Source organism: Tympanuchus pallidicinctus, unplaced genomic scaffold (genome assembly GCF_026119805.1).
Source record: "Tympanuchus pallidicinctus isolate F22 unplaced genomic scaffold, pur_lepc_1.0 scaffold4, whole genome shotgun sequence".
In the NCBI taxonomy this organism is placed as follows: Eukaryota; Metazoa; Chordata; class Aves; order Galliformes; family Phasianidae; genus Tympanuchus; species Tympanuchus pallidicinctus.
The window spans coordinates 664,598-686,543 of record NW_026294758.1 but is presented as its reverse complement, the minus strand read 5'-3'; the positions used below and the strand labels follow the sequence as shown (position 1 = coordinate 686,543).

The following is a 21,946-nucleotide window of genomic DNA, read 5'->3' as shown; positions in this document are numbered from 1 at the left end:
AACTTGGCTGTACAGCCTTGCAGTCACACCTGCCAACTCTTCAGTTGTGCATGCATCTCATCAGGGCACAGGCACGTAGATATCTATAACATTTACATACTCACATAACTAAGTTTACTCAAATATTTACCCTCTTCTACTGAGGGTCCATCTGCCTTAGCTACACATAATCACGCCTGATCTCCAGGACCTGGGCATTCCTGAAGATACGCACTGCTAGTAAAGGGTGGCATTTGTTACGCCAGACTTCTCAGTGTCCGATTCAGGAACCTCCTGATTTTATTACGCCTTGCAGTGCTATCCTCTATTTGAGAACCACAGTACCTCTCTTAAGAAAATATGGAATCTAGAATTTCCTTGTGGTTTTGGAAAAGTGGAACTCTTTGAAGAGGTAGATAACAGCAGGACAAGGGGAAATGGTTTGAAGCTGAGGGAGGGCAGATGGAGGTTGGGTGTCAGGGGGAAGTTGTGTGCTGTGAGAGTGGTGAGGTGCTGGAACAGCTGCCCAGAGAGGCTGTGATGCCCCGTCCATCCCTGGAGGTGTTCAAGGCCACGTTGGATGGGGCCCTGGGCAGCCTGGGCTGCTGTGAAATGGGGAGGTTGGTGGCCCTGCATTGGTGGGGGGTTGGAGATTTGTGATTCTTGAGGTCCTTCCAGCCCTGGCCATTCTGTGATTCTGTGAGCTTATATAATTCCTGCACTGTGCCTTACAAATGAGGCCTTACAAAGCTGTGTCTTACAAGTGAGCAAGAAATCGGGGAAGGGTGGCAGGAGAGCTGTGTGGATGAGCAAGGAGCTCGTGCACAAACTCAAAGGAAAGAAGAAGGCCATGAAATGTGGAAAAAGGGTCTGAGCACATGGGAAGAATACAGGAATGTTGTCAGGGCCTGCAGGGATGCGACAAGGAAGGCTAAAGCCTGCCTAGAATTAAATCTGGCAAAGGGGACAAAGGATAATAAGAAAGGCTTGTTTAAGTACATTAACAGTAAAAGGAAGAGTAGGGAGAATGTGGCTCCCCTGCTAAGTGACGGGGGTGTGCTGGTAACGGGGGATGCTGAGAAGGTGGAGATACTGAATGCCTTCTTTGCTTCTGTCTTCAGTGAAAAAGCTCCCCTTTGGGAATCCGAGACCCTGGAGGTGAGTGAGAGGATCTGGGGAATGGAAGACCTCCCTTCTGTCAGGGAAGAGGTGGTTCGGGAGCGCCTAGGCAACACCAATGTTCATCAATCCATGGGACCCGATGGGGTGCATCCATGGGAGCTGAGGGAGCTGGCAGAGGTGATTGCTGAGCCGCTTTCTGTCATCTTTGAGAGGTCCTGGAGGACGGGGGAGGTGCCTGAAGACTGGAGGAGAGCCAGTGTCACTGTGGTCTGCAAAAAGGGCAAGAAGGAAGATCCGGGCAATTATAGGCCAGTCAGCCTCACCTCTGTCCCTGGAAAGGTGATGGAACAGCTGTGCTGGGTGTCATCTCCAGGCAGCTGGAAGAAAAGGAGGTGATCAGGAGCAGTCAGCACGGGTTCATCAGGGGGAGGTCATGCTTGACCAACCTGGTGGCCTTCTATGATGTTGTCACTGGCTGGGTGGATGGGGGGAGAGCAGTGCATGTAGTCTACCTTGATTTCAGCAAGGCATTTGATACTGTCCCCCACGACATCCTTATAACAAAGCTGAGGAAGTGTGGGATGGATGAGTGGACAGTGAGGTGGGTTGAGAACTGGCTGACTGGCAGAGCACAGAGGGTTGTTGTTGGTGGTGCAGAGTCCGGTTGGAGGCCTGTGAGCAGCGGTGTTCCTCAGGGGTCGGTGCTGGGTCCGGCCTTGTTCAACATCTTCATCAGTGACCTTGATGAGGGGATGGTGGCCACCCTCAGCAAGTTTGTGATGATACGAAGCTGGGAGGATTGGCTGACAGCCTGAAGGCTGTGCTGCCATTCAACGAGACCTGGACAGGCTGGAGAGCTGGGCAGAAGAAAACCGGATGAGGTTTAACAGAAGCAAGTGTGGAGTCTTGCATCTGGGGAGGAATAATTGCATGCACCAGTACAGACTGGGGGATGAGCTGCTGGAGGGGAGCTCTGCGGAGAGGGACCTGGGTGTCCTGGTGGACGACAGGTTGCCATGAGCCAGCAGTGTGCCCTTGTGGCCAAGAGGGCCAATGGCATCCTGGGGTGCATTGAAAGAGCGGGGCCAGCAGGTCGAGGGAGGTGATCCTCCCCCTCTGCTCTGCCCTGGTGAGGCCTCATCTGGAGCTCTGCGTCCAGTTCTGGGCTCCCAGTACAAAACAGACAGGGATCTCTTGGAAAGAGTCCAGCGGAGGGCCACCAAGATGGTGAGGGGCCTGGAGCATCTGTGCTATGAGGAAAGGCTGAGTGAACTGGGTCTGTTCAGCCTGGACAAAAGAAGGCTGAGAGGGGACCTGATCCAGGTCTATCAGTATCTGAGGTGTGGGGGCAGAATGGCGAGGCCGGACTCTTTTCAGTGGGGAGTGGAGACAGGACAAGGGGAAACGGCCGGAAACTGCAGCATAGGAAGTTCTGCACCAATGTGCGAAGGAACTTCTGTGCAGTGAGGTGAGGAGCACTGGAACAGGCTGCAGGGAGGGGGGGAGTCTCCTGCTCTGCAGATGTTCAAGACCTGCCTGGATGCCGAAGTTTGTAAGAACGGAGATACACTAGATTCCTGGGGAAAAAACTAAGCCAGGCCTCTGCCTGCCTGGTGCACAACGGAAAGAATCACTGTAATGGACTACAAACTTGACTGTGAATTTGGTGTTCTCAAATCTGAAACACTGCCAAGGTGATTGTGAATGTCACCTCAATTGAGCAGAAGCTGGATAACTGCAGGTAGTCATGGAAGCAGCTATTCTGTGCTGCTCTATCATCAGTTTTATCAGTTGTCTATCCTACATAAAAAAAAGGTAGTCAGAAATTATCCTGTTTTATTTTTTTTGAGTGTTTTGCTGCTTGCTATAAATATATTGTGCTTACTGGAAGAGACCAGTACAAGAAAGACAGCTGTTGGAGAGGGTCCAGAGGAGCCACAAAGATGAGCAGGGGGCTGCAGCACCTCCCTACAAAGACAGGCTGAGGGAGCTGGGCTTGTTCAGCATGGAGAAGAGAAGGCTGCAGGATGATCTCAATGCAGCCTGCAGTACCTAAAGGGAGCCTACAGACAGGAGGGGAGGCAGCTCTTGGAAAGGGGAGATGGCAGCAGGACAAGGGGAAATGGTTTGAAGCTGAGGGAGGGCAGCTGGAGGTTGGGTGTCAGGGGGAAGTTGTGTGCTGTGAGAGTGGTGAGGTGCTGGAACAGCTGCCCAGAGAGGCTGTGATGCCCCGTCCATCCCTGGAGGTGTTGGAGGCCACGTTGGATGGCGCCCTGGGCAGCCTGGGCTGCTGTGAAATGGGGAGGTTGGTGGCCCTGCATTGGTGGGGGGTTGGAGACTCGTGATCCTTGAGGTCCTTCCAGCCCTGGCCATTCTGTGATTGTGTGTGTGAAGCCTCACTGTTTACTCAGTATCACGCGTGAAACTAAGGGTTGTGTCCTTTTTGGCAGTGTTTCTTGGTGAAGCCTTGCACCCAGTGTACTTCATTTTCTTCATATGTATGTTTACTACCATCAAAATGAACTTATGTTTCACCTCCTGCCTCACTGATCAGTGAAATGAGTTGAGGACTGTTGGATCTCTTCTGTACCCCTCTTGGTTTGTGGCTTTGTAGTCAGGTGCTGTGGCTGCTTGCTGTCCCATAATCATGAGTAGTGCTCTGGGAGGAGAGTGTCTGCCTTTGAGGCCCGTACCACAACTCTCCTATCCAGGGTGCAGAGGCTGGTGATTGCCCTGCAGTCGCAGGTCAGTACAGGTTGTCTTGTCACTGTGCTGCTACCAGATCTGACTGAGGCTCTCGGAGCTCTAGGCAAGCAGGCTACCGCCTTCCTGCGTCTGATCTGTTGAGAATTCAGGACAGAAATGTTCCCGCAGCAGCAGGCAGCCCAAGCAGATAGCCTGAGTGTTCAGTGAGGGACACACCAACGCCTGCGTGTTCATGCAGTCTGTGTAAAACATGCTCTTTGGTGGCAGGGGACCAGTGGGCTGCTGTTATTTCCTGTCTTCCATTCCCTTGAGGCAGACAGCCAGAAACAGATGTCTGCCTTCATGGTGTTTGTCTGAAGTACATGGAAGTGGGGGTGCTCCATTTTTCCTATAATCCTATCAATGAGAACTGAGATGTGTTTGGGGGGTGGGGGGGAGGAAATGCGGCCTCTACTGATTTCAAGCTGGTTTCAAAACTATTTTAACCAGTGGTATTTCTGGCTGCTCTTTCTGCAGCAGCAGCAGCACCTTTTCCTGGGCTGCTCTGCCAAGGATCATGGCAGCCCTCAGAGGCTAGATGTGGCCCTATTCTCTATATGAGCAGAGGTGTCCACACAGAGCAGGAATTGGGCACCAGCCTTGAAAATCAATCAAGACCAGCAGCATTACCTCCACTGCATCAGTGCTGCTGCTGAGGTCTATACTTCCCCAAGAATAAAAGCTTGTGCAATATTTTGATAGAGTTCACAGCCCTGTGAACTAAGATAGCCTACTGCAATCCGCAGGATACTGCACTGACAGTCCTTAGGTGTTCTGGTGGTGACTGATGCAAGGGAAGAAACTAGATGAGGGTGGTTGCTGAACTGGCCATGATTGGTACATTGTAGCATTTAGGCCAGAGACAGCTTTGCAGCAGTACCCTTAAATTCTATTCTTCCCTTGCTGGAGCAAATGTCCCTTCCGATAACATGTATATCAGCTATAACATAACACGTATAGCTGACCACTGAGCTCAACAATTCAGGAGTGATTCCTGCTGTGACAGAGAAAGAAAAAAGATGTAAACAAAACAAAGAGAGGACCTCTACTCTACAAGCACCAGAAAAGGACGTGTCAGAAGTGTAGCTGAGGGTCAAGAACTGTGCCACCAGCTTTTTTATAAAATGAAGCCTGTAAGAAAAGTTAAGTTTTCCTCATGAGCTGCTTCCACTAATACAACCACACCAGCCTCGTAACAGCCATTAGGAAGAACAGTTCACTGTACTTCTTCAGCATGATATGAGAAGTGTAAGCTGTGTCCTGAACCAGATGGTAGAAGACCATGCTGGAGGTTACATTTGGACCTGTCCTCTCAGCATGTTTTATGAAAGAAGTTTCTTACTAGGATTTTTCTGTGAATAGCTGCCTAAAATGAGGAGCGTGACATCTTTAAACCAACAGCTGCTCTAAGAAAAGAGGCAATGAACAATTTTGTAATTATATTGGAAATGCTTCATCTACATAATTAGAACATTCATACAGAATTTTCAACGGTCAGCTTAAAATAACGCACACAATACATTAAATTCAGAACATCCTAGATGTGTCAGTTGGGATACATGCTGACAATAAGTTTCTTTCTCCTGCAGGCTTGCATGTGCCCACCAGCAGGGCGAGTGGTGCTCTCCACGCCGTACCACCGTAGGGTATCTAATTTCAGTGATTAAGGGCAAAGTAAAGCTTCTCATGCTGGCAGGCTATCCCCAAACAGCACATGTGCTGATAATGCCTGGAGTTTTTCACTCACGCATGGTAGCAAAGGAAGCCCCTGCAGTAGCCAAACAACCACCGGCTCCAAACCCAGTACTGTGCAGAACATCAGCAAAGAAGCAGTCAGCAGTGACCTGAACGAAGCTTCACGTTCAGCCCCAAGGGCACAGCAGGGCCGGCAAAAAGAACTGTTTGACCTTAGGAGCAGAAACTTGAGAACTCGTAGGTCACTGACTTCAGTGGGTTTATGAAGACTGACCACATCCCCGTTAGCTTCATGTATTATGTGGCTGTGCTAAGAGTCAGTCCCTACTCGACAAACACCAGTGCAAGCCCCAAACATTAACATGTTATCCTAACCAGTACAAGACTCAGTAACTATGCCTTAACATGACTTATATGCACTTGTGCATACTTTAGAGTACAAGACCTAGAATACACAAAAAGATCACCACAGCAGCTCAGTCTAAGCCTCAGCAATTGCACACATACAGGAATTACAAGGCTTGAAAGAAAAGACTAGCAGGTGAGGGAGCTGTCTTGTATCACCTGGCAGAGGTGATGTGTGCTCAGTGTGTTTTGAGCTAGCCTCCTGGAGCTTTACACAAGTTGCAGAGTCAGTTTCGTTAGTTTATTTTTTTTCCTTTACGCTTTTAGATAAAACAACTATGGCTGGTTATAACAATGAATAGCAGGAAGTGACAGTGAACTGCCTGTAGTCCTTCACTCATCCACTAACACATACGAAACAAGCATCACAAGTTACTGATGGCCCTTCTATGATGTCTGACACTGAACACCACCTCTAGGATGGTGGTCATCATCTTCATAGACTTCCCCATTATAGATATGTTTTCTCTTTTGAGATGGATCAAAGTCCATTAAGTTCACTTGCTCCATTTCCTCAGTTTCTTCTATTTCCTGTCTTGCAGGTAGCAGTTTTTCAAGTAACAACAGCTTATCTGAGGAAAGGAAGCCACTCTCTGGGAAGTTCACCTGAAATCAAGAGATGGAATTCAGTGTGCCTGAACTTACCTTTTTCTGTTAAACTATCTGCTAAAGCCAGCTTTATCATCACAGCTGACTGAAACCCAGTGCTTAAGAAGCATCTGCCATCAGAGATGTCCAATCTCCTGTGGCACAAAGAGCTCCCCTCCACAGCCTGCAGCTTCAGCTTTTCTCTGAAGAACAAGCAAGCTTCTAGATGGAAATGAGGCACTGAGCTACATGCTCTGGAACTGAGTTGGCAGACTTACCCTGAACTCTATGATGAGACGTCCCTTCTCATACGGCCTGCGATAGATCGGCATGCCTTCATTCAGAACACACTTAATAGCCCCGTGTTTGACAACCTGGCCTAGAAACAAAAAGCAAAGAAGGAACATAGGCAGGAAGCAGATCTACTGTCAATCCCTTTGGTATCTGTGTAGCTTTCTACACTATGTAGAGACATCTACACTGATAGCAGCAGTCTGACAGGGACTTCACGCCTGCTAACATCCAAGAAAGAAAGGCAGCGGACATCCATTGTAACCTTCTTATGCTTCCCAAGTAAGCACACTTACGAGTATGCTGAGTGCTCCATCAGTTCCATGGCTGAAAAAGCCGTTTTTGGAGACCTACGGCCTTCAAGGGTCCGTGAGGGAAGTGACTACATCACATAAAGAGATCATTACTGCTGACCGCTATCCAAAAATCGCTTCTTGGTTCAAGACTGCTACTGCAAAGGTACTGCAAAGGCTAGGAGGAAGAAGTCTGGTACTGACGTACACCCCTTGTGCAGCAAGAAGAGGATCGCTCCTGCTTTTTAAGCTTACAGCTTACCTATGCTTGGACTTTTAGCAGAAAGCAAGCAAGCACTTACCAGGATGGGAGGTAATAACAATAGTCCTATTATCCAGAGTCACGATAGGCTTTTGAAAGCCACACAGCGCTTCAACCAGTTGTATATCCATGGACAGGAGGAGGTCTTCATCTCGTCTAGGGTAGAACCGATCAAAAACAGTGACAAAGAAGGGGAAGCAGTAAATGGATCAATCCCACCTTCATTAGCTGGTTTACTATGGAAAATAAATTTAATAGCGGGAAGTTTGGACTAATTAAAGTAGCACTGATTATTACAGCAACAGCTCAAAGAAGCATGGGGAACAGTATCCATACTGAGAGCTGCTATGAACTACTTAAAACACACACGTTTATTAGAAACAGATGCAGTAAGGCTCAGCTGTACTTGTTTTACTTCAGCAGTGTTTTTCTATCCTAGGAAAGACTTTCCCTCTCAGCATAAGAGCCGCGCCTGGTGCAGGTAACGACTAGTAGATTAACTGCCCTGGGGCATCAGCCAGCTCTACACCATTCTCTTATGCTCAGCTTCTGAAGACCTGGAACTAGGGAAGTGCAAGCAGGTTGTGCCCACTTGGGTTCTGGTGAAAGATCAAGAACAAACCACAAAACACCTGGACATTTTGTTTTAGTTTCCTATTTTGACCTCAGGCAGTGCCAGTGACGTCTGCATGCACTGCATGTCTAAGGGCTAAGAAATCTTCAAGGCCATTAAAAGAATTCAGTTATTTCACTCACCCTCTTTTAAAGGTCTCTGGAATGCAACTTGCCTGAAAAGTTAATTTTAGACTGTGAAGGGAGAAGAGGAACACTCCAGTTGTCCAAGAAGCAACATGACCTCAGCACAACACTTGATGACCACTAATATCAAGGGTTACCTAAGGACACTGAAGGCAGTGGGAAGGAAGGTGGACAAAAATAAGCAAGCAGAGCTATGAATTCAAGACCCAGGTAGCCACGCAGGCAGCTTGTTCAAGCTGTCCCTTTAGCACAGCTGACTGAGCACCTGAGTGAGTTCACCAGAAGAAAAATTAGCTAATCTTACCCAAGTGAACAGAACTGACTCTTAACCTGTGAGCACAGCGTCCTTTAGGCAGTGTTCAGCACCACTGAGGACAGTCACGGAGACCAGCAGCTGTTGGTTTCCTACAAAGCTTTAGTCATCATTCCTACCCACCACTACAACACCAGCTGTGGTATGAAGAGATAAGGGTCCTCCTACATCCATTGGCTTCTTCCTTAAAGCTCTGAACAGAAGCAGTAGAACACCAAGTCCAACACAAGACACTTATTTAAGATGACCAACACTGCTTGAGTCTAAAAGGTACTGGTCATTCCATACACAGTAACTTGAAACAAAGACATCTGCCACACAAAGCAGTACTAACAGGTCACAAAATACTTCAGACGTGCTCAATGTTTCTTAGGCACTTTGTGTTCATGTAGAAAAACTGATTACACTTAGGTGGGAAAAGTGGGGGAAACTGCTTTTGGTCAGAAAGGTGTACGCTGCACTACAGCAGCTTTTACAGACAGGATTCCTGAAGAGAAACAGAAATACTGCCACTTCATTTTTGTGCCTCGGCGTCAAGCGGGTAGTAAACAGCTGCCTACTCTGAACCATGATCTTCTAGTGTAAGGGAGCAAACTGTCCTAGGAAGAACAAGGAAATACTCAGACCTTCCACTGCCAAGCTCACTCAAAAACATCCGGTGCTGTTAGAATACAGATGGTTTTAACTGAAAAGAAAACAGGATTTCTGCACACATCAGTACTCACAGGTGACTTCTGGCTACTGGATCCTATCTACTCATCTTCCCAGGAAAGAAAAAGTCCTTTGTAACCATGGAAGCATGTGAACAAGCATCTCAAGAGTTAACATAAAGGACTTACAAGATTCTTACCTTGTAAATACAGAGTGGTCTTTTTGATCCAAGACAATAATAATATCCCCTGGCTCTAGTCCTGGCTCTTGGTCCCCTTCACCATGGAATGTTATTTTCTGACCATCCTTCATTCCTATTGAAGAAAAAAACCAAACTTTTTCAGGTTTGAAAAAAGGTTTGGAAAAAAAAAAAAACAAAACAGCAACAGGAAAAACTTTTAGAGGCATAGGACAGTATCAGGAGGTAACTGAATCTTGAAATTAAAGATATCAGGAACTGCTTCCCCTGAAGCCTTGCTCTGTCTCTGTCGAATCAACTCCAGCAAGTCTTAATATGCTGCCAAACTGGGATACAGCTCAAAACCATTAAGCTTACCCAAAGCTTGGAACTGCTACTTGTCAAGACAAAAATCTTCAAGGGCATCAATCTGAGTATGACAAGAAAACAAACACTGCACACAGAACTCATTTTGAGAAGCAATGACTCAACCTAGGTTTTAGAACTATATGAGGCAGACACGTGAAACCTGACTTCAGTGACTACAGAGTGCAAGAACTGCTTTACCTAGGACTGTATCTGTCAAGTAAGAAACCCATTTCACCTATGCAGAAATCACTGTATGCAAATTCTAGCTGCCTCATGCTAACTCAGTTTTTCCAACTATGGAAAGAGCAAAACAAGATTTTCTAAACCTTCTAAAAAATTTAATGCTTTCTCCACTTAAAACAAACCCAGGCATTATGTAGTGTTTACAAAATAGTTTTGAACAAAAAAAAAAAAAAAAAAAATAGTTTCAGAAAATAATCAGAGCAAATCTGTACAAAGCAAATCCGCTTGCTTGTATAGTTTATCTTAAAAGCTTCACTCCTTCCAAGATTTCTCCATCCAACTTCTGGAAATCCCCAAGGGAGAAGTATTTGTCACACTCAACACACTGCATTCTCCCACCACTGTGAGGGGTTCACATATTGAATTACATTTTGTCAGGCAAAGATCAACTATGCTGAGGAGCACTGTCGGGGTTGCATTGCAAACAGTTCTAAGCATTACAGGCTTAGCACCATCTTTGCACCCAATTACTGTAGCAGACCTGGTTCCCCTTCACACTGAAGCACAGCAGAAGTGATCGGAGTCTGCACGGTTTCCCTATGCACAGAAAAGTCATTGGGAAAGCTGAGCCAACAACTGAGAAGTTTACCTGATCACAAGTTACACTTACAGAATGGCAGCAGATTAGAATAACCCACTGCTTACAATCCTGCACGTCTGTCCATTTGTTCTCGGCTATGTGCACAAAAAAAATTAATACACAATAAACCCTCCCTAAAAACAGGTCTACTGTTGAGGACAGCAACAGGCTACTTCTGCCACTGTCTGTTTTCAACACTGCTGCTCACCAAGCGGACACTATGTATTTGTCACTGCTTTAGAACCCAAGGGCAGCGTCAGTACAACCAAGGTTAGCCCCCACCTTACCAAGACACCTCACCTTTGTCAATGTGCACCTCCAGGATTTTCTTCTCTCTAACAATTTTCCTGCCATTGCAGCTCTTGCAGCGGTCCTTGGGGCTGATGCGCTCCCCGTGCCCCTGGCACTCCATGCACACAGACTGCATTTGCTGCACCATGCCCGGCCCAATCTGGTGAATTCTGATTTGCATGCCTGTCCCTCTGCAGTTCGGGCAGCACTCTACTGCTCCCTTCTTACCACCACGACCTGAAGAGAGAGAATTGGAGATGGGTAACGGCACTTTCCTGTTGCTTCTGGCAACGCATAACTTAATTCTGCATCTCTGGAGAGGAAGACTTATAATTCATGATTCCGTTACCTTCGCATTTATCACATATCACATTCTTCTGCAGCGCAAGTTTTCTTGTTGCACCATTGTACATATCTTCTAAACTCACTGATAACTGGTGGACCACATTTTTGCCTGTGAAAGAAAGCATTTAACTTAAGCTTGTAAGCTTGGACTCAAAGTCAGTTTGAGTTTTCCAAACCACGATGAAACAAGCTTCTGTAGGCTTTGACATCGTGTATCAACATAGTTCTCTAATTACTTGTACTGGTCAGTTTCCCAGCTGTGTTGTAGTTAGGTAAAGGTTCTAAAGGCATCAGTACCTGTACCAGAAGAAATCTGACTTACCTCTGAGAGAACACACAATATGCATAATAAAAACATGAAAGGCTACATTTAAGTTCTAGATTTGAAACTTCTGGTTTAACTGCAATTCTGCTACAAGGAAGTGGGAGGCACAATCCTAAGTCAGTTAGGTGTTTTCCCCTCTCATGAGGAGACTTCTGGAAACTAAACCGAGTAACTGCAAGCAACTACACTTTTACAATCAGGAATTAATTAGAATTTTAAGAATAAAGGAACCAGCTTAGAGAAGCATAGCAAGTTCCAGCTTACCAACAATACTTTGACACGGACCTTTAAATTTCCTTAGGAAAAGAAGCGCTGCGGCCAGTGCTGCTTTTAAGCAGTTTAGTAGCGCAAGCAAAGGCTGATACCTCTAAACTTTAACTTTTGAGCAGCACTTTGACAGGATCGAGCAAAGCTGCTCCGGTGAAGTGAATCCCACAGGAAGGTTTCCCAGAGCCGAAGTAACTCGGCTATCTTATTTAGATACAGCCGCTCACAATGGAAGACCAGCTTCCATTTCGCTATGGCGGCACCTTTCTCAGCACGTATGTTAAGGCTCGTTACCCCCACGTTTCCCACTCAACACAAAGCACGGCTTCACAGAGCGCACGCTGCGGTTGGGACGGCGCTTCGCTCCGTCTGCACAGACCGGATCGCCGGGGAGCTCACAAAGCCGCACACCGCCCAGCCCACAAAGCGCGGCGAACGGCCTCCCGCAGCCCCACAGGAAAGGCCTGCCGGCAGCACAGCCGCTCTTACCTCGCCTCTCTCTCTGCATCCTCCCTCCGCCGCCGAAGAACATGTCGAAGATATCCATGGGAGAGCCGAAGCCGCCGCCCGAGCCGCCCTCCTTGATGGCCTGCTCTCCGCCCTTGTCGTACAGATCCCTCTTCTTGGGGTCGGACAGCACCTCGTACGCCTGGGAGATCTGTTTGAACTGCAGCGGATACAAGCGCCTCAGCGCCTCAGCGACCCGCTTCCCGCTTCCCGCTTCCCGCCTCCCGCTGCCTCCCGCTCACCTTCTCGCCCTCGTTGGGGTTCTTATCGGGGTGGTATTTCAGCGCCAGCTTGCGGTACGCCTTCTTCAGCTCCTCAGCCGAGGCGTTGGGGCTGACGCCCAGCACATCGTAGTACGTGGTCTCCTTCACCATGGTAGCGGCAGTGTCTGTGGGCAGCTCCGCACGGCTCCCGCTGTCCGCAGGACTCTGCCGAGCTGCTCTCCGCTCCCGACTTTTCTGGAAAGTTCGGAGCCGGTCCCGTGTAGAGACTATTGAGACGGCGCCGCCCCGCCCCGGAAGCCGCTTCGAGGGGGGGAAGCAGCCAATAGGAGAAGGAGGCGGAGCCAGCCGAGCCAATGAACGCTACCAGCCTCGGCCCCGCCCGCCTTTCGGCCGTTCCCTCAGCCAGGCTTGTGCCCACGGGGCTCAACTGCGCTTGCGCGGGGCCGAGGCGCTCGGGACGGGAGCGCGCGTGCCTCCGCCTCACGTGAGGCAGTTCCGCCGAGCTGATTGGTGCGGCGTTAGGCTGGTGGCGAGTTGGGGCTCGCGCGCCTTAATCGCCGCGTTGCCATGGGGATGGAGCCTGCCCTGCGCGGGGAGCGGCGCGTCCCGTCCGTCTGTCCGTCCCGTCCCGTCGCGTCCCGGTAACGCGCTGTCTGTTTGTCCCCGCAGCGCGGCGATGCGTGCCTGCTGGCTGGTGGGGACAGAGGAGCACGGGCTGCGCGTGCCGCTGCCGCACATGGCCGCCGTGCTGCTGGGCCGCGGGCCGCGAACCCGTATCGCCGACAGGAGGTGCTCGCGACAGCAAGGTAAGGCCACGCCGCACGGCTGTGCGGGCAGGGGAAGGGTTCCGTCTGTAAGGCTCCACTACTCTGGCCATGTGAGGCCCCATCTGCAGCACTGCGTCCAGGTCTGGAGCCCTCAGTACAAGAAAGACAGGGAGCTGTTGGAGAGGGACCAGAGGAGCCACAGGCATGAGCAGGGGAATGGAGCACCTCCACTACAAAGACAGGCTGAGGGAGCTGGGCTCGTTCAGCCTGGAGGAAAGGAGGCTGTGGGGTGACCTCATGGCAGCCTGCAGTACCTAAAGGGAGCCTACAGACAGGAGGGGAGTCAGCTCTTGGAAAGGGGAGATAACAGCAGGACAAGGGGAAATGGTTTGAAGTGCAGGGAGGGCAGCTGGAGGTTGGGTGTCAGGGGGAAGTTGTGTGCTGTGAGAGTGGTGAGGTGCTGGAACAGCTGCCCAGAGAGGCTGTGATGCCCCGTCCATCCCTGGAGGTGTTGGAGGCCAGGTTGGATGGGGCCCTGGGCAGCCTGGGCTGCTGTGAAATGGGGAGGTTGGTGGCCCTGCATGTGATGGGGAGTTTGAACTTCGTGATCCTTGAGGTCCTTCCAGCCCTGGCCATTCTATGGTTCTGTGCAAGCAGAGCTCTTCTTTTGGTACATTCACAGAGCAAAGGGCAGCAGGAGCTGGAGGTGCATAAGTGTTTCCACAAGGACTGGGCAGGCAGATATCCATCCTTTCTCTTCACGGTGTTTCATAACTGTTTGTTCTCTCTTTTCAGTTCTGTTGAAAGCAGACTGTAACAAGGGGTATGTCACAGTTAAGCAGGTATGTTTTTAAGCAGCTTTTCAGTGTTTCTGGTATTTATTGGCATATTGCACTTGGAACTCCACAAATAGTGGGAATGTCAGCTCTCATCCCAGATTATGGAGGTCCTGGAGCTGCCAAACAGTCCTCAGAAGGGATCTGTTTTCCATTTGGGTATCTCAGTGCAGGAATGCACGGCCTCCATCTGTCCTGCTGTCCCGCAGCATCAGTGAGCAGCACTGTAGATCCTCATCATGCGCTTCTTCCAGGCTCTGAGATCTGGAGGCCTTCAGGTTCTTCCCCTAAACTGACTGATCTTCCTTCTGATCGTTAGTGTTCTGTTCCTAAAGTCAACACAGCCCTTCATTTGAAGTCACAGTGGTTCTGTATTGAAGAAACTGGGCTGACATAGAGGGATTTTGCCTTGATGACTGACTGAGCCAAAGGCCTTGTCACTTCTGGGAGGGATGGGATGTGAGGCAGCATAGAAGGCGTTCACATGTTATTAACAGGATGGATTGGGTCTGCTCTTACTGACAACGAGCAGTATGCCTGAGATAATGTGAGGGGAAACATTCTTGCCTCTGGGGTGGGTGCACATGGACGTCCTCACAGCACCAGCATCCACGTGGGTAACACAGCAGCTTGTTCTGTATTGTTTTCTGATCTTCCATCAAAATGTCTGCCAGCCCTCAGTGAATGCTGGGCCTCCTCAGTTCTCTGGTGAATCCTGCAGAAATCTCACCGTTTCATCAAAGTCAGTCTCCACCACCATTTGAATGCAGTGTTACTGCTGTTTCAGAGCCTCGAGTACTTTCTGGCAGCGGGTATTTGCCTGCACTGCCAGCTCTTGAGTTGCTTCCCAATATGGGGTTCCAACAATCAGTGGTTAAACAGCACGTTGGGCAGTGAAATGTGCCTTGTTTGGGTGAAACTGTGGTGCTGTAGGACGAGGAGGTTGTGGCTGGGGTCAGGCGGGTGCTCCATCAGATTGAAGGTAAGGTGATGAGAGATGTGGTGCTGTTCTGTGAAGAGCAGGTATCTGACAGACAGGGTTAAAGAAACACAACAGAGTTTATCAGTCGGAAGCAATAACTGGCTTCTAAAACTTATTTTATATATAAACATGAGCCAGAAGCATTTAGCTGAAGGCAAGGACTGCTTTCCTAGGATGGTCCACATCATCAGACAAAATCTGTTTGGTTGGCCCATGCAGGTTGCCCCTGCCACGTTGTGTTATCAGGTATTGCTTTTCCATTACCAGCTAAACATCAGTAGCTTCTAAGTCTTTAAAACACTGTTTTGCATGGAAAATCCTTTTTGAGTTGCATAGGTCCATAAAATGGTGAAATGAGAGGTGAAAGCACAGCAGGGGTCTGGGAGCTCAAGTAAACTTATTTTCTAGTTTCTGTTTTCATTGCACAGGAGGGAGTGTGCTGCAAGTGTGCTGTGGTTAAACAGGAACCAGCTGCTGTGATCCCAAACACACATCTCTTAAAATGAGCTGCAAGTGCAGACTTATGTATTTGAAGGCTGCTGTGTTGGTGGGACAGCATTCAGTAGTGCTGGATAGAAAGCAACTGTGATAAAAAAGAGAATAAATAGGCAATAATTTGAAATCAGGAAGCTTTCTGGGGATTGCTGGTTTTAAATAATTTGTTAAAACTGCTGTTATTTTTCCAGAAATGATTGTTGGTAAAGCTGTGGTTTGTGTCTTAAGGGCTGCAGTCACAAGACTGGTCATTGCCAGGTGCTGCCAGTCTTCCCAGAATGGGACAGGGGCAGAGTGGTGATGGTGGGGGGCAGCTGACCAGTAGCTGCCAGTGATTTCAGTTACAACATCCACTTTTGAAGTTATTTTTCTCTCTACCAAAGATAGGAGTCAACCCAACTAGTGTCGACTTAGTGGATATTGGCAAGGATGAAGAGGTGAAAATGAGGCCAGGCCAAGTTCTGCATCTTGTGAATAAACTTTACCCCTTCGTGGTGCAATTTGGTGAAGAATCAGAGGGAACTGTTACAGAAGCAGAAGAGAAAACACAGCCTGAAAAGAGGCCATGTGAAGACTCCTATGAGAACGACGAAGTAGAAAATGTGCCCAGAAAGGCAAAGAAGATGGAGGTGGCGGATACACAAAGCAGTTCTGCAGGCCCCGGGCCAAGCAAGAGCAGTGTATGTGCACACGAAGGGACAACGAGCAGAAAGGCAAGTGTCTTGCTAGCAGTACTTCTGCTCTTTCTCCCGGCGTTGTCTCCTCCATGAGAGGGCTTTCATCTCTCCTACTGTAGGTGCTGCCTGTGGGGAACTTCTGTGGTGGACCTGGCTCCTAGGAGTGCGCGGAGCACGAGTTGTGACACACGCGGGCAAAGGTCTGCTCCTGATGTGCATGGCTCCTGAGCACAGCCTGGATCCATGTCAGCCTGAGCTGCAGAGTGCTGAAGTAACAAGCTGGCCTCGGCAAATGAAGCTTCAATCTCTGGTTCCTGTCGCAGTCTCTTGTAGAAGAGCAGAGCTCCGCTGAGCACCGCTTAGCTGGAGTTGCACGGTGTGCAGGCTCTTGAGATGAGATCTGCTCTTAGAAGTAGAACAGCAGTTATCTAAATAGCTTATGCACAGAAAATGGAACATCTTGACCTTTTTTCTTTTCTTTTTCTTTTCCTTTTTTTTTTTTTCCCCCTGCTGTTTGGGTCATTTACTAAGGTAGAGCCATATTTATGTTCACGTTGCCAGCCACAGTCTTTTGAAAGGCAGCTTTTAGCCGTGCTGACATGGGCAAAATGTGTAAGACTTTTTAGACTTTTTAGTAGGAACGCAGGACCAAATCTCAGATTCTGGTGGGCTGCCCACTTACAGCACTGCTGACCTCATGCTGATTTTATTGGATCAGATTCAGGGTGCTGTGATCAGAGAAGGGTGGCTATTCAGCATTTCCCTGTCAGGAAATACAGGAATAACATTTGAATGTCTTGCTTTGTAAGAGTGTCACGAAGACCATCGTTGGCAATGCCTGTGAAGTGCTGTGAACAGATGAAATACTGTGTATTTCTAAAATGTGCACTCTGGGAGTTGGTAACAAAGTTAAGAAGTAATCTGCTAATTCTGACTTAATTCTTTGGTACTTTTCTTTACGAGCCACTCTAGCACAGCATGGAGGAAAAAATGCTGCCAGAGTAGGGCCAGGCACCACGACAGTGCTTCTTTGTTCTGTGCAGAGCAACATGTGATGAGACAGTAAATGGTGACCCTTGCACCTCCTCTGGCCCTTGTGATGCATGAAGCAGCAGATCTTGTAGTAAGATGGTCTGTCATCATTGGTAATCAAGGTCTGTGCTGTAACGTATGCATGTGACTTAATAAACCCAAGCAGATCCAGAGCTCTCTGTTGTTAAATTTGCGGCTTAAAATGTCCCAGGTTAGAGTGTACAAGAGTAGCTTTGTGGGTCAGTTGGATGGAGGGTTGTGTTGGTTTTCATAGAGGGGAAACGATTCACCTGTCATTCACGTGGTATCACTGTAGCTGTAATGAAAGTTTGTGACAAAATGTTTCAAAATGCATAAATAGATTCTTAATTCTCTTACAGAATTGTGGTTTTTTTTCTTCTTTCCATGTTTTAGGAACATTTAGGACACTGGAGTCAAGGTCTGAAGAGTGCCATGCAAGATCCCAAAGTGCAGGTGAGCACGGTACACACGTACTTCACAGTACTTCTTGTCTGGGACAGTGAGCATTCTTCTTTCCTTCAGCTGTTTACACTAACAATGTGATTAACTGGGGGATTACTGCACAAGAGCTGCATCTGATAGAATTTGGGAGTCTCTACTGTGCTGATTTAGTGCAGTGTCAGAGCTTCCTTACCTTGGAGCTCCTGACCCTGTCAGATTTGTCCAGTGTTTTAAAAAGGTTGCAGGGAGAGCAGCCACACAACAGGGCCACTTTAGCATGGAAACCAATTAGAACAGGGCTGTGGTTTGAAGCTGAGATTCCTGTTTTCTGGCAGTCAGCACCGTTGTGTTTCCAAGTGTGGTGCAGCTTCATCGTTTCCAGTGAGCTTCAACTGGGCGACACCTGGGCAGCAGCTGTCAGGATGTGACTCTGGCTCTTCTCTACCCCATTTCATCGTGACTGCAGGAGTTTCCTATGTGCCTTCTTCTAGCCTTCCATAGAAGGCTCTCTTTTCTTTGCTTTCCTCTGGCTGTGTCATGCTTTTATTTGAGTTTTGGGGCCAGTCTGACCGTTGTGTGTTTTAGCTGAGACAGTTTCCAAAGGTGAGGGCTCTGCAGGCACAGTGGGCTCCCCCAGGAGATTGTCATCCGTGGGCTGAAAATAATTTCGTTCACTCATCACCCATCAGAATGTCCTAAATTCTTATTTTCTTTTTTTTTTCTTCTTCATTTTTTTTTTAATAATTCAGGTGTCTGTCAGCAGTTTCAAATGAGTCTATCAGGAATGATAAAGCTATCAAAGTACTTCCTTACGTTTTAAACCTGAAGCTCAATCTTCACTCTTTCAGTAGAGGCTCCTGTAGCACTTAAGAAGACAGTGTTTTCTTGACCCAGAAGATATGCTGTTCTTAAAGCTGTTATTGAATGTTGGAACACAGTAGCTGTGGCTTACTGTTAGCTTTGTTACTTGTGGTTCAGGATGAAATATATGAACAACAGACCTCCCACCTTTGCTTCTTAGGCATACCTTAAAGAATTGACAAAACGCTTTTTCTGGAAGCACCTCCTCACAATTGTCTCGGCTCTGTTTGCACACGCAGAGACCAAAGTGCATCAAAATATGATATGGACTTGCTGCTGAAGGTCAGCGTAATGATCTGTGTACTGATACAGATTTTAACCTTCCTTCCTGTAGAGCAAGACTGATCAGCTCTGCATATACACATGCAAAAACAATTAGCAAGGATGGCAAAGACATTGTTCACCTCTTACTGCTGCTGTCAGAGCAGAGGGCACTTCAGAAGCTGACACCTCTTTATTGCCACAGGCAGGCCGTGCTGCCCTGCCCTCTGCATGCCTTGGTACTGTTTCTCTTGATTAACTGCACCTGGGTGATACACAGGGCAAAAAAAAACAAGAGGAAAAAAAGGTCAAGGGGAAGGAGGGCTCCAGAGACAGAGGCCTCTTCTTTATGTGAATGATGCTTAAAAGTAGCATGGACTTAATTAGCCTTGATCCTTGGCTTTGAAATGCTGGAGGAGGAGTACAGTGTGGAGTGCTGTGCTGTCCTGCACCTCGGAGGCTTTGTTCCACCACAGGGAGCCCAGCCGAGGTGCTCTGCATTGAGAGCAGTGCCATCACTGCCACTGCAGTGCACGAAGCCTAGGTGCGGCCCGATGGGGGAAGGGTCCTCGACCACACAGGTCATGAGTCTAGGTTATTTTCACACTGTCTTGTGGCGATGGTGAAAGTATTTCTTGCTGAACAGGAATAGAAGGCTTTTGCCTTAAAGAAAAACTCTAGAACACCTCCTTTAGCTGCTGGATGCTTGGTGTGGCAGAGGAGCACACACTGGGCTAGCACGGTTCCAGCCAAGGATAGGAAGGGAAACTCCTGCTGCTCGGTATTTCTCCCGTGTGGAGACTTTTCCTGGCTCTTTTACCTGGCAGCCACGGTCCCACTAGTAACACAGACTTGTGCTCGAGGACTTTTGCAGCCGTGATGGGCTGTGCAGATGGATGGCACCTCAGAGCTCGGAACATGCCGTGCGTATCGGGGCAGGACGCTGAAGTTCAGTAAAGAATCAAGTGTCTTGTTTTACTAGGTTTATAAGGATGAGAAGGCTGTCGTCATCAAGGATAAATATCCCAAAGCACGTTACCACTGGCTTATTTTACCGTGGGACTCCATCTCAAGCCTCAAATCAGTCACCAGAGAGCACCTTGGGCTCCTGGAACACATGCATGCAGTCGGGCAGAAAATGATTCAGCGGTGCCCCGCCGAAGAAAGCCCGCAGTTCCGGCTGGGTTACCACGCCGTTCCCAGCATGAGGTAGGTGGGCCCTGGGGGAGCCGCGGGGCGCGCAGCCGCCTTCCGGGCGCAGAGCGGGGCCGCAGCTTCACAGCCGGCCCTGCAGGCGCTCGGGTTTGGCTCTGGGTCCCGCGGGTGCTGCTGCGCCGGCTGGCTCCAGTGGCGCAATCGGTTAGCGCGCGGTACTTATACAGCAGTACTGAAGCCGAGCAATGCCGAGGTTGTGAGTTCGAGCCTCACCTGGAGCACAGCGCTTTTGCCCTCCCGCACAGCAAGAGGGCTGTGGGGCTGCGCGGCCGCTGAGGGGCGCCGGGGGCGCCTCCCACCCCAGCGCTGTGCCCCGCGGGCCGGCAGTCTGCCTCTTCCCGGTCGCGTTTGCAACTGATTCCACTGCAAGAGAACTTGGTCTTTTAACTTCTTTTGTGTCTTACCTGCTGGTCTGTTGTAGTCAGCTGCATTTGCACGTAATCAGCCAAGACTTTGATTCTCCTGCTCTGAAAACCAAAAAGCATTGGAACTCCTTTACCACAGAATACTTCCTGAACTCCGAAGGTAATTATTAGAAAAGGTGTTTCGTAACATAATCGTGTTTGTGGGTTCTGACTTTTGAGCTTTTTTCCCTAGAAAAGGCGTGAGCAAAACATTCTAGTGAAATAAGTGAAAGGTTTTGTGTGAGTTCAGATATTGAGGAACAGCGCTCAGCAGAAGTCAGCCACGTTGTGTGGTTGGTTGAAATAGAAACGCAGTAATGACGTGCAGCGTGTGGGTTTGGTAGTGCCACACATCTCAGTGCTTCACCATCCCAGTAGTGCCTGTCTGATTTCATTTCAGATGTGATAGAGATGGTACGAAGCAAGGGAAAAGTAACGGTGAATGACCAGGCCTCTGAACTTCTCAAATTGCCTCTCAGATGCCATCTCTGCAAACAACAGCTGTCCACTATCCCGCAGCTGAAGGAACATCTCAAGAAACATCGGACAAAATGACGACCAGAAAATCATCTGGCATCCCATGCGCTCACATTTCAGGTTAACACAAAGACCTCAGGGTGATGGGACACATAGGATTTTTGTTAGTTGGAGTGGGAAACAAGATATGGGAAGACATGATGTATTCACAGCAGCATATTAACACTGTCAGAGCTTAGACAAAAAGAATAAAATAAAACAACTTCTGAAATCAAAGGTGTTTGCAGCTCTGTTGTGACACTGCCCCGCTGTTCTGTGTGTGAATGGAAGTCTGGAAGAAGTGCTTTGTTTGGATGGACGGATTCATTTCTGTTCAGAACTGTGGAGGTTCTGCACCCCGGTTTCAGCAGAGGGGAAGCAGCAATGATTATTTTGAGCCCAGTAAAGAACTGGCAGCACGCTGCAGTGCTGCGGTGGGTTTTGGTGAGTCTTTATGCTTTGACTGTTGTCAAGATGTGAACTCCCAGACAGGCAGTAGATCACGAGTAATGGAAATCTGTTACTGGGCCCAGAACCAATCAGCAGGGTTGAAATTCATTCTGTGCACAGCTTTGATCTGTTAAGATACCCTCTGGGTGAAATGGCTTTCAACAAAAGCCCAGAGCCCCCCTTTATACAAGGAGAAAGCTTTTTTGCAGATGCAGATATGCATTTCTCAGGGAGCACATTCCTTGCTGTTGTGTGTATGTGCAGTGCTGTTGCTGCATGCACCCAAGGGCCCAGCTGTGAGCCCTTTGCTGCTGGAAGAGAACAGAGACCTTCCTGTGGTGCCATGGAGGGTGCAAGGGAGTAAGAGTGAGGGTTTGGCTGTGTGCGGATTACAAACAATGCTCACGCTTTCCTTAGTTCTTGACGACACTTGGAAGTAGTACATCTTCACTTAGAAAGCATGACTGCTTAAAAACGAGGAGAAAAATACACGGCCAAAAAAAAAATCAGTATGGGGATCATTTTTGACACAGAGGAGGGATGTGCTTGGTTCCAG

The 21,946-nt window shown here is 48.5% G+C and overlaps 2 protein-coding genes and 1 non-coding gene across 3 annotated transcripts; 2 read left to right on the top strand and 1 right to left on the bottom strand.

Annotated features, from left to right (window-relative positions):
* Positions 1-5,272: 5,272 nt before the first annotated feature.
* DNAJA1 (DnaJ heat shock protein family (Hsp40) member A1) lies at positions 5,273-12,687 on the bottom strand. The gene is made up of 8 exons (XM_052701469.1): positions 12,451-12,687; positions 12,191-12,368; positions 11,114-11,218; positions 10,774-11,001; positions 9,303-9,417; positions 7,421-7,536; positions 6,813-6,913; positions 5,273-6,552 (listed from the first exon to the last, which is right to left on the bottom strand). The coding sequence occupies exons 1-8, from the start codon at positions 12,580-12,582 to the stop codon at positions 6,334-6,336; spliced, it is 1,194 nt and encodes a 397-aa protein (XP_052557429.1). The 5' UTR covers positions 12,583-12,687; the 3' UTR covers positions 5,273-6,333.
* Positions 12,688-12,833: 146 nt separating this feature from the next.
* Positions 12,834-21,177, top strand: APTX (aprataxin). Its single transcript, XM_052701475.1, has 8 exons — positions 12,834-12,942; positions 13,102-13,238; positions 13,995-14,041; positions 15,896-16,225; positions 17,636-17,695; positions 19,788-20,014; positions 20,442-20,545; positions 20,825-21,177. Exons 2-8 carry the CDS (start codon positions 13,109-13,111, stop codon positions 20,977-20,979), a joined length of 1,053 nt encoding a protein of 350 aa, XP_052557435.1. The 5' UTR covers positions 12,834-12,942; positions 13,102-13,108; the 3' UTR covers positions 20,980-21,177.
* TRNAI-UAU (transfer RNA isoleucine (anticodon UAU)) lies at positions 20,147-20,241 on the top strand. The gene is made up of 2 exons: positions 20,147-20,184; positions 20,206-20,241. It is a non-coding gene; the product is annotated as a tRNA-Ile (tRNA).
* Positions 21,178-21,946: the final 769 nt, after the last annotated feature.